At 41.0% G+C, this 12354-nt stretch overlaps 1 protein-coding gene across 1 annotated transcript in view; it reads right to left on the minus strand.

Annotated features, from left to right (window-relative positions):
• The window catches only part of LOC146075826 (RNA exonuclease 1 homolog), a 53278-nt gene that overhangs the window by 10548 nt on the left and 30376 nt on the right, over nucleotides 1–12354 (minus strand). The window contains exons 9-14 of the mRNA XM_083185464.1: nucleotides 7935–7997; nucleotides 6914–7063; nucleotides 4106–4219; nucleotides 3947–4020; nucleotides 543–653; nucleotides 336–451 (exon numbers count right to left, since the gene is read on the minus strand). Coding sequence (XP_083041590.1) covers nucleotides 336–451; nucleotides 543–653; nucleotides 3947–4020; nucleotides 4106–4219; nucleotides 6914–7063; nucleotides 7935–7997 — 628 coding nt within the window. The remainder of the gene's footprint in view (nucleotides 1–335; nucleotides 452–542; nucleotides 654–3946; nucleotides 4021–4105; nucleotides 4220–6913; nucleotides 7064–7934; nucleotides 7998–12354) is intronic.

The following is a 12354-nucleotide window of genomic DNA, read 5'->3' on the forward strand; positions in this document are numbered from 1 at the left end:
GCTAAATGAATCTGCGGTACCTCTGTAGTTTCACGGTGCCAGTATGGCACCGTGCGTCTGAGTCCCCTTGCGGGGCTTGGTGGCTCGCTACGCTTGCCACGCTATTTAAAATCAACTCCATGCCAACATGGATAGTAGGGGTATGAACTATTCATGTTGGCATGGAGTTAAGTTACTTTTTTTGACATATTTCGTGGCGAGCGTAGAACCCGGAAGTAGCACGGCTGGCGCCGTGAAACTACAGAAGTACCGGAATCTGCCTTTAAGAAGGAAAATATGAATAAGTCATCATGAAATAAAAAAAATTGTGAACCGAGCAGGACATGAATACCTACCTGGTATTATAGTCGATTATTTCATTATCTGGTTTAACAAATGTATCATAAACCACTTGTAAACTAGGATCGACCACTGTGACTCTTGTAAGTTCCAGACCAAGTGTTGTGTAGCACTAAATGTACAAGACAAAAAAAAAAAATTACTTTTCTTTTTTTTTTTTTATGCAACCAGAACCATATTGGTCTTAAAATCCTCTTTACTACCATTTCACAATCCAGAGAAAATACTCCAGGATTTCCATCTGATGGCTGAAGTTTTACGAAAGTCTTTATAAAGCCATCAAGGTTTTCTTTTAGTCCATCATGCACATGAAGCTACAGAGAAAAAAACACATTAAAAATAAAAAAATTAATTTACAAAAAATAAAAATGAAAAAATATGAAGCTGTTCCACCAGTAGATTACTATAAAAATATAAACAAGTCTCAAAAGTTTAGTGTTCAGATTTAAATTTTAAAAACACTTCTTGTTTCTGTTTTGTTAGGTTAGAGTGCAGACAAGATAACCAGTACATCAATTCTGGTGATATCATCCTAAATCACCATATACATGGGGTAAATCTAGTAAGAAATGAGTTCTAATAAAGATGGGATTTTGCCCATAGCAACCAGATTCTACTTAATTATTTAGCAAATTCTAGAAGATAGATAAATTCTAATTGGCTGCTATAGTTACATAGTAGTTAGGGTCGAATAAAGACATGTATCCATCGAGTTCAACCTTGGTTAGTGTGTATGATCCATTTGCTACATCCCTTATTATGCGTTGTGTATTCTGATATATTTAAAGACTGATTATGATTGTTATTTGTACCTCTGAATGTTTTTACCCAATAGAGGTTTGTCCAACCTTATTTTTATATTTATTGCGTCTGCCAATGCCACCTCTCCAGGAAGAGTGTGCCACAATTTGGCTGCCCTGATCATAAAAATGTTTTCCTTCTAAGGGAATGAAATCTTCTTTACTCTAGTCTAAACTCATGCCCACACGTCCTAGAGTCCTTCCTCAAAGCGAAAAGTTTGCCTGCCAGTTCCTTATATTGGCCTCTGATATATTTGTACATGTTTAGCATGTCTCCACTTAAGCATCTCTTTTCTAGCGTAAATTTTATAGTGTGGGTCTCGGAATCGTACTCTGTATTCTAGATGCGGTCTAACCAATGTTTTGTAGAGTGGCATAATTACATTTGAATCCCTAGTCTCCATACCCCCTTCTTACACAGGCTGTTGGCCTTATTTGTTGCTACATGACATTGAGCACTACACCCCAGTTTGTTATCAATTTGGAGTCCTAGATCCTTTCACAGTTCTGATTTACTCATAGTAACCCAGCTTAGGTTAAAACTAGCCCACTGGTTATGTCTCCCAAGATGCATAACCTTGCATTTATCCACATTGAACCTTATTTTCCAACCCCCCCCCCACTCTTCTAGTTTATTAAGGTTGATTTAAAGCATGGAGACATCATTGATTATTTTAATTACTCTGCTCATTTGTGTTATCAGCAAAGGTGGTAACTTTGCGGAGTATGCCCACCCCAATATCGTTAAATAAAAGGGGCCCTAGCACTGACCCCCCTTTGTGGCACTCCCTTTAGAACTGGTATCATACAATTTATACACCGTATATTGCACCGTTTACTACAATCTTTGATTAGGAAACTGATTGCGGAATAGGGAACAAATCTTTACCCCTAGTCCCAAATCCTCCATTTTATTTGTCAACCTCTTATGTGGCACTGTATCAAAAGCCTTAGCAAAATCCAAGAAGACCATGTCTACAGCATGGGCAACATCCCATGGTCAATAGAACTCCCATCTTAGTAAATTTTACCCCACATAATTAGAACACAAGTAACTGGAGAACATTCACACCTACCTGAAATACTGGAAAATAAAATAGAATAAAATGGTTAGAATATGATATTCAAAATGGGGAACATGAATGTATTAAAACAAACTCCCATATGTACCAAAATCATTCCTTCAGCAACCAAGGGACCTTTGCCATTAGTGAAGCAGTTATAAGATCAGACAGTTTATTCATTTTTACAGAAAGGTGTGTGCCAGCACTGGCTATCTTAATAATTTTTCTGGAGCAGAATTAGGGTTAATACAGGTAACCCACGGCTCCGAGGTGAAGGTTCCGGGGAAACGCGTTGAGCACATCCAATTTGCTGACACCTTCCATTGATAAAGTCACCAGTTCATATCACTCTGACGTCCCTCCAAAAAATCATCTGGATACAAAAGCCTGTGGGTTACCTGCATTAACCCTAATTCCGCTCCAGAAAAAGAGGAAGACTGTCGAATGGGAACCCTGAGTCTTTGAAAATATAAGACATCTAGAACTGCAAAAGTCACTAAGACCTGGACCCATACACACCAGGACATTTGGATGGTAATTCTTATTACATTGTCAGCGTTTCAACTATTCCCTGAGAAGGGTAACTATATACAAGAGTCAAAAATTTATGACATCTCAAAAATGGGTACTTGTGACTTATCTGGGCACCCGATTTTCTTCATCGCACCTAAAAATCGCGTCAAATCGCATCGCATACAATCAGATTGCATGCGATGCGATTTGCCGCGATTTGCCGCGATTTTAATATGTGAAGGCACCCAGATGCCTGTTTCATATGTGAAATGGCCCCCCAGACCCCATTTTTAATTGTATTCCCACCCTGATGGCTAAATGCCCCCCCATTGTTAACGCCACCCCACTATCAACGCCAACCCGAAGCGTGGCGAGCGCAGCAAGCCCGCGAGGGGCGGCGGTACGCGGCCTCCGACCTGTTCGTACCCCCACTATCCACGGCGGCGTGGAGTTGATTTTATATAGTGTGGCGAGCGCAGCGAGCCACCAAGCCCGAAGCGTGGCGAGCGCAGCGAGACCCGCGAGGGGACGCGGATACCTGTGAAGCCCGTGAGGGGACGCGTATAGCTGTGAAGGTATCCACGTCGGCTCGCTGCGCTCGCCACGCTTCGGGCTCGGTGGCTCGCTGCGCTCGCCACACAATATAAATTCATCTCCACGCCGACGTGGACTGTGGGGTTATGAAAAGGTTGGAGGACGCGTACCACGTTTCGGGTTGGCGTTGATAGTGGGGTGGCTTTAACAATGGGGGTCATTTAGCCATCAGGGTGGGTATACAATTAAAAATGGGGTCTGGGGGGCCATTTCAAATATGAAACAGGCATCTGGGTGCCTGTACATATTAAAATCGCATCAAATCGCATCGCATGCAATACAATAGCATACAATGCAACAGCGATTTTCTCTTCAAGGGAATTTCAAGGGAAATCGCGTCAAATCGCATGCTTAGGGTACTGGCATACAATTTCAACATCGGGCGCCCAGATAAGTCACAAGTACCCAAAAATGATTCACTAGCAATTGCAACTATTTGTTTATATATTGTCATATATGTTTTTTATATTTCTTATAAATAAATTTGTATTTTAGGAGAACAGTGTAATTATTAAGATAGCCAGCGCTGGCACACACCTTTCTATATTCTTATATCCTATTTTAGGGTTCTGACAAACCCTGTGCCAGCAGCTATTGATTGCGCAACACACATTTTGTTGTCTTATTCATTTTTACCTTTGCCATTTGACATCCTGGACTCCCTACTGCTGCTTCACAACAGCTATAGCGGGTTTCCATCCCTCCTGGTACTATTAATAAAAAATGAAAAAAATAAAATTGAAGCTATCCATAACGCTTTTTTGGAGAGAAAAAAAACTGAATTAATGTACTTGCCTTTATGCCTAAGAACTTTGCCAGAGTGATAAGTGCACTCCTCCTTACGCACATGCTTTCCTTGCAAGGACACAGAATAAGTTTCACCACAGCGATCACAAACTCTTCTTAAACCTAAAATGTATAAAAGAAAGTTTTTATCTAAAAAAAAAAAAAAAAAAAACTTGCTGTGGACCAATAAGAACGGTTCTATATGAACTTCGTGCAACACTAACCAGATGTGACAACTTAGTCATTGGGAAATGACAGTACATTATTGCAGCCTAAGGGAAATTGTGATTAAGTAAAAAGGTGTGCGTGTGTGTGTGTGTGGGGGCAGAGTTTAAAACCTAGAAAGCTTTAAAGTACAAAAGAATTTGGGAAACCTAAAGGAGCCTATTTCTTTGCTTGCACTGCAACATGTATGACATTGAAAAGGGGCCCACTGACAAGTCACATGCACAGCATTTGCACTTCTGATACCATAGGATTGCATGGTGTGAGCGGTGCCTCAGTGTGGCATACTGTGTCGATATATAAAAAGGACACATCTAGGTTCTGTTGTTGATTAAAACTAGATTACATGTAGGCTTGAATTTAGGCAGCCACAGAATCCATACATCATATGAGTTTCTGGATTAAAAGGGATATTATGGCACACCTAGGTATTGAGCAAGGAGATAAAAACTTATGTTTACTAAAATACTGATTTATTCATATGTACCTACATACTGTATATAGACCATGGTTTAAAGTGAACAATTTATCAATTAGAATTATTTGAGGGACAATATTTGGGATACATTCAATGCCCTTCACACCTCGCTGGTTCTTTTCAGTGAGGTGGAAATGGCGAGTACGGAGAACCTTGGTGTTCCGGTGAATCCTCGGCATCCTCTGACTTTAAGGATTTCCCTGGAAAAATTGAATACATTGAGCAGCCGGTGAGGATGGATGGTTTTCGGCAATTCTCACTAACAAGCCTTCAGTGCACAAACCCCCTCGCCGATGGCATTGAATATCGCCTTCACCCTGTCCTAATAAACTTTACCCTGTCCTAATAAACCTATTTAACACTAAAAAATATTATCACTTAAATGTCCACATCATAAAATGATTTTCCTTTACTAAAACCGTTTTAAAAACAATATAAATTTACATTCATTTAACCATAAAATACTTGGCCAGTCAAAACAACAATTTTAATCTAATTTTCTAAATGCTATCACTTAACTATATTATATTATTTACCCCCTAATACAGTTACACATTTTATGTCTCAAGAGTTAACTTTATTGTTCAATACATGACTGTCCAAGTGTATTCTAAAAAGAAGCCGCAGGGTGGCAAAAACCAAGCTAAGGTGCCTTTGTTGGTAGTGTGGAGTAGATAGTGGGGAGGCATTTTGCGATGTATTGCAACTAGATATATAAAAAGGACACATCTGCAGGGAGCAGAACTGACAATCTTGGAGGTGAGAGGGGGAAGAGGTAATCAGTAGGCAGCCTGATCATTATGTGGGAGGGTGACAAAATGGTCAGCTCATTATTATTATCATCATCTTGTCAAGACTAAGAACAATAACAGAAAAAATCTGGGAAATCCAGGAAGACATGGCAGAGAGACAGATACAAGTGGGATAGATGCGAGTCATCAGCTCATATTGGAAGCGAAAATAGCTGGTGAGCTTACCTAAATAGATTTAGGCAGGGAGAATAGGACGTGTACAAAAATAGAACCTTGGGGGATACCTACTGTACTGTACCATTAGTGGAAGTGAGAGGGGGAATGAGTCATGGGAGGAGACAGAACAGCCAAGAGGGTAGTATATCACAAACTAATGGGCCCCATACATCAGCAATCACAATTAACAGATTTCCAGATCCAGTGATTTTTTGGCCAGATAAATGGATTTTACAATCTATCTGACTTTTCCCACACATTACAGATTTATTTCAGTGATCGGCAGATTTTTCCATCTAAAGATTGCATCTTAATATCTGGAAATTGCCCAATCGATTGTCATTTCAGCTGTTCATAATGTAAATAGAAGACGACGAATTGGGAATGCCCACACATAAAAAAGATCCGCAGATAATACCAGATTATTAAGCATGTTTAAAAATCTGATTAAGCAATCGATTGGTGATTTTGATTGGGATTGCCAAAAGGGGGAGCCCACACATCTAAAATAAATTGTGGCAATCATCTCCATATCTGAAAATTGTCACAATTAATTGCTGATGTATGGGGCCCTTAAGGGAATAAATGATTTGTAGAAATATATAATTGCTGATGTATGGGGCCCTTAAGGGAATAAATGATTTGTAGAAATATATACGTTAAGAAAAATCACTTATGTGGTCAAAACCCCATAAAAACCCACAAAAAAAAACCCCATAACAGATGGCCATAGATCATGGATTACAAAACCACATGACAAATTGCAAAGTAGTAAATTCAGTGGTTTGGTTCTTCATTTGACCAGTAATGAAAAGTTGTTTGAAACCCTCAGCAGAACTTGCACTCAGTAAATGTATCCCTTTGCATCAAAATAAATAAGCATCTTGTCAAGCTGCATAAAGTACATTACTTTCATATCTGTGATTGTACCCCCTCCCCCTGTATCCCACCCTTTCCTTTCTTTGTTTGAGATTTTTATTAATGTTTTATAAAGCACAATCTTAAAAAAAAAAAAAAAATACATTACTTTCCAATAAGCAATTCATTTACCAATCTGATAAAAGCTTCAAGTTAAGGTCTTGAAGCTTGCCGACCTCAACTTTAGAAGTTTCACAAGTGAAACACATTTATCTTCATCTCACTTACCATCAGCACCCACCGTTTTGGTTGTTACACCATGTATTAAAGCACTACCAGGTTTGTCAGGATTTGGCCTTGGATATCCTTCCTCAATTAACTGGTCCCCAGACAATAAATAGTCTTTGAGGAGATTATAAAGATTAAGTCCTGTAAGTTCTGTAAATAAAATGACTGTTAGGAGCAATTCAATTTTATTTTTATTTTTGTCAGTAACCAGAGAATGCAGTTTATGATGTTGACTTTAGGCATTGCAGTTTATCAGGAAAACCTCATACAAACATTTGCTTGCTCAATCTCAGTCTTCTACAAGTATGCCTTAACAGTTTCAAATGTAAAGATTCCTGCTCATTTACCATCTGGCATATGTGCTTCAATATCCCATTTGTGGCACTATATAGGGCTTAAAGTGGTCCTGGAGAGGTGGCGGAACTCATTTCCCTCTGCCACCTAATTCAAATCCCCTGCCCTACCCTGATTACAGAACCAGTTGTAAGGTTTTCTGCACCCCCCCCCCCCCTTGCAAAACTACAATTACTGTGCAGGTTTCTAGGTGGAGGTTAAACTAGTTCCATCTGAACATTACAGGTGGTGGACAAACCTTATAAACTATCCTCTTATGCAAGTTAGGGGGGTGGTGGAAGGATGTTATAGACCAAACCAAAGAATTAAAGCAATCTGTTATTTTGTGGTCTGGTGGATAAGAATATAGCCAATTTACTTGGAGCTATTTATGAATACTTTCTTATTATTGATTGTTATCTCCAAAGTGGTTAGTTGACATGTTAATTAACAGTTAAGGTGCATACACACTGGGTGACATATTGAACGATCATTGCCTATTTTGGCCCTTCTAAGCAATATTGTTCAAAATATTGCAAGGCTTGTATGCAACAAATAAATGATGAGCACTCCTGTGTGAATCAGTCTAAATATGAATGAACAATTTAGCCCACATTTTGCTTTGACCATGAGAGAGAGTTCAAAGCAAAAAATGTACTTTACCGTATATAAAAAAAGATTCACCTACCATTTTTGTCATCCTGCTTTCTTGATCTAGAGGTCACCTTTTTGCTGCTTGACTGCTGTGAGCCTAAATTTTCAGAAAAAGTTATAGAACTCTTGTAAATGCATCCATTCCATTATTGTACTTCACTGCATTAAATTATATGAGGGAGCGTATTTGAACAATCCTCCAACAATAAGATTTTTTCCTCCTCAGAAAGTTTTATGGCCATTGTATAGAGGGAAAAGGTAACTCAGAATTGCTAAAGCATTGGCTTACGTCTTTAAACTACTTTGCACTACAAGCCTATTTTTATCCTATCATTCTTTTATATTTATTTTTTATTGCTTGCATTAGGATTTATATACTTTCACAACTTACTATCAAATGAAGATTACTCCAGCACTGTAAGGATCAGTTTCCAATACAGTGAAGTTGTAGGCAAATTCAATAGATGTACTCCATATAGTCACATAAAAAGGTTTTAATTTAATATCTTCTTCCATGGTTACTCAAATAATGAAACATTCTATCTAGTTTTATTAGGGGAGAACAGCTAACCTAGTAGTATTATCCTCTTACTGTATCTGTGGTTTGCCATTTCCAAGTTCATCTGAGAACAGTGAAGATCCTTGTTTGCATGTGTCTTGGGTGTACCAAGATAAGCGAAATTAGATCAGAGAACTTTATATACTTTAACGTCTCTTAGGGCAGTATTCAATGTTCCCGATTCACCATTTTTTTTTCTGCGAATCGGACTGTTTTCACTCCTTGCAGTGAATCTCTCACTGAAAATCTGATTCACCCTATTCAATGTTCACCGAAAGCGAACAGTGAATGCCGGCCAGACCTCTTCTGCTGCCTGTGTCCCCGGGAGCCCTCCTACCCCACACATTCTGGGGCATGTGTCCTGCCGCTGTCCCCCGCGGTGGTTAAAATTCGCGGTCAGAGGTAGCGAGCCCCTGCGGCGTTGGATAGGGTGACAGGGAGGGCTGGCAGCGAATGATCCAGACCTCCGGAACCCTGTGAATGTGCAGCAAACCCTAAACAGGATTCGCTGCACATCGTGTAATTTATCATTGAATACTGCCCTTAAAGTTAGAAAAGGTAAGGACAGTACTACAAGGACAATCACTGGTGATGGAACTCAAAGACCTGGCCACATATTAAGATACTATAGTATATTGCAGCGTCTGCATGCTACATGCAAAATGACCTTCAGCTCATTAGCCTTCATTCATTAAAGTTGTGTCTGCCTCGGGACATGTGGCTAGAATCCCCCTTTTATCATCCCCCTGGGTTGATGATGGAAGTGTGCTGCGAGCAGGGCCACCACTAGGGGGGTGCTGTAGGTACAGCTGTCCCGAGCCCCAGCCTCTGAAAGGGCCCGGGCAACTAATTTTGTATATCACAACCCCCCCCCTCCCAACTACCTCCGCTGTGCTCAGTGCGCTTTAACAAAGCAGGTGCCGGAGCACAGGCTTATTTAACCCAGGACACCGGCGGCCAATTAAAATGTTGCACCAGCTTTTGAGCCAATCAGAGCTCGTGTAGCGGCAGCCAGTACGCATGCTCTTATTGGCTCACCAGCTGATGCTGCATTTTAATTGACTGCCGGCATCCTGAGTTGAAGAAGTCTGTGCTCCAGGACCTCCGGGCTGCAGCTCAGCGGAAGAGGAGATGGGGAGCAGGAGCTGGAATATGGTAAGTCAAGTGAGGAGGGGGTAGCCCCGGACAGGAAATGAGTTCCGGGCCCCAAAATTTCTGATGGCAGCCCTGGCTGCGGGTTATGCGGTAATATGATACGCTCTGCCTCGGTGTCCAATAAGGCCTGAGTTGTTGGCCTTGAGCTTAGAGACTCAACCAATCCTTATGCACAGGTTTTTTATATTACGGTTTGAAATGACCGAGCTATCGCTGTTTAAAGAGACCAAAGAATGCTTTTAGGTTTGAAAATGTTAACAGGTACTGTAAAAGGACTTGATATTATTCTATGTATGTATACAGCAATGTATTGATATACCGTATATACTCGATAAAATCATTGACCCGAGTATAAGCCTAGGGGAGGCAGTGGTGGCCCCTGGAACGGTGGAAAGCTCAGGCTGCAGCTGTGTGAGGGGGACCCAAGGGGCCACAGTACCCAGGAACTGCACAGTGAGGGACCACATGGAGGAAGAAGGCATCCAGGCACGTGTGATAGCACGTCCAGCACCAGGGACAGACAGTACCCACTGAGGGTCCAGTATCAGGGACAGAGGAGAGGACACCTTACACCTTGAAGGACTAGAGGGGGTACCCAGCACCAGGGCTAGAGGCAGACAATAAGGGAGCAGCACCACAGTAGACCTCTGGGGCACATGGCAGGGAGCAGAGCCCAGCTGGGGACATTAGGTGGGTCAGTCCCCTCCATCTCCCTGACATAGGAATCAGCAGCACTAGGGGAACAGAGTCCGGCAGCACCCACCTGGCACAGGAGACACCCGCCGGCGGCCATGTCAGGACGGTGTGAAGAGCAGGCAGTCGGGTCCCCAGGAAGAGAAGGCCAGTGAGAAGATGCTCCAGCATCTTTGTCACCCCGACCGACGTGCTGCGGGAGGTGGGTGGAAGGCAGACGGGAGGCGGCTCCCACGGACGGTCGCTGCTGGTCTGGGCTGTGTGTGGCCTGTTAATAGTGGGTGTGCTGTTTAACGAGTCCCGGCTGTCGCACATCCCGGCCCCGCACTTCCGTCAGTGGCAGCTGCGTCCTCCCTTCTCCCTGTGTCCCTGCAATGTAACCCTCGCTCAAGTATAAGCCGAGTTGGGATTTTTCAGCACAAAAAATGTGCTGAAAAACTCGGCTTATACTCGAGTATATACGGTATGTGTTAAAGTTGTATAACTTTAAAACAGCAAAAATCAATAAAAATTATTGAATTTAAAAAGTTGTCTACATTCTATCGTTTTTATTTGTAATAGTTGTAAAATGTATGCTATAAAAGAAAGTGGAACTTAAGGCTCCCATCCAATTTATAAAATGGTAAAATTGATTGCAAAGCTGTGAGAAACCAGTGGATTTACTTAATCGCCTTGCCTTTGCTTCATATATATTGTTGAAGTTCTCAATATACAAAGTTTGCATACTTTTCATATCTATGAAGTTTTCTTTTGTAATCAGTCATAGGAGTTCTTGTAATCAGTATCCCATTAGACTGTTACCACTTCTCTCCCCTTAGAGTAACTACATTGATATAAAGTATGGAGGTAGAACGCATGCGTATGGCATTCGGTTATAGGATACACGTCTTGCCTTTGTACACGATTGAGAAAAAGAATGCATGAGGAAGCCAAGAAAAAGCCATACTGCATTATCCTGGGAGCCCAGAGGTTGCACCAGTGATGTAACTAACACCGACACACTGTGTCACTGTATGGCCTCAATATGTTGGTTGATAAACCAATGATGGGCTTTTTTTTACTTGCCCAGACAAAAAATACCAGTATAGGATTGGCTGTTGTGTCAGACCCTCAATCTGCAATGTAGAATGATTTCAACAGGAACTTTAAAAGGAACTTTTATTGTATTTCATTAATGGGTGGGTTGATTGGTTTTGCATCCGAAATGTAACATTTTGCATGCATTGTCTTAATATACCATTGTTGGTTAATTGTGAAAGTCCCAGAATACTAATTTTGCTGACTTTTCAGACAACAATTGGTATATGTAATAAGTAATTACTTGACAGCAAGCATTATGCTGGGTACACACGTGCAGATATAGTTGCCTATCATGAACTCAAAAGCAGTTTCATGGGCTTCTCTGTTATTTCTTCATTATTAAGAAAGCAAAAAAGGTCTGGGGTTAATTCCAAGAGGTGAAGTTAGTACAGTGTTACAAATGTGAAGTTGATGCCCATAGAACCAGCATCCAATTATCTGGTAACTTCAACAAGACAGCTAGATTCTTATTTGTTTCAATGGGTAACATCTCCACTTATATAAACCCGCACTTTAGTAAATACATTCCCAAGTGTGGCTTATGCATCTAGAAGCAGAGGCTGTGAACTCACAGCGTGCAGTCAAAGAAACTCAATGAAAGTGAAACCAACCATCATTAGAATGAAAAAGCAAAAGGAAACCATCATAGAGATAGTGGGAACCTAATTAGCTCAGCAGCCCAAGGAGGCCTAGTAAATAAGACAGTGGTAGATAATTGTAGGAATCTTTCCACAATAAAGAAAACCTCTTCACAGCATTCAGGCAAATTTAAGAACACTCCAGGAGGTAGAGTCTGGCCCAGCCGATATGAGGGGCCCCAAAACAGGCCCCCAACTCAGTCATTGGGTATATTACCCAAGTGTGATATTAAGAGAATCCTTCACAAATTTAAAACAGAGGGTTTTTCAGAAGGTGCAATACATTTATGTGCCTCGAGAACAGACTGCGGAAGCAGCAAATACAGTAA

Source organism: Crinia signifera, chromosome 1, assembly GCF_055691185.1.
Source record: "Crinia signifera chromosome 1, ASM5569118v1, whole genome shotgun sequence".
Classification (NCBI taxonomy): Eukaryota; Metazoa; Chordata; class Amphibia; order Anura; family Myobatrachidae; genus Crinia; species Crinia signifera.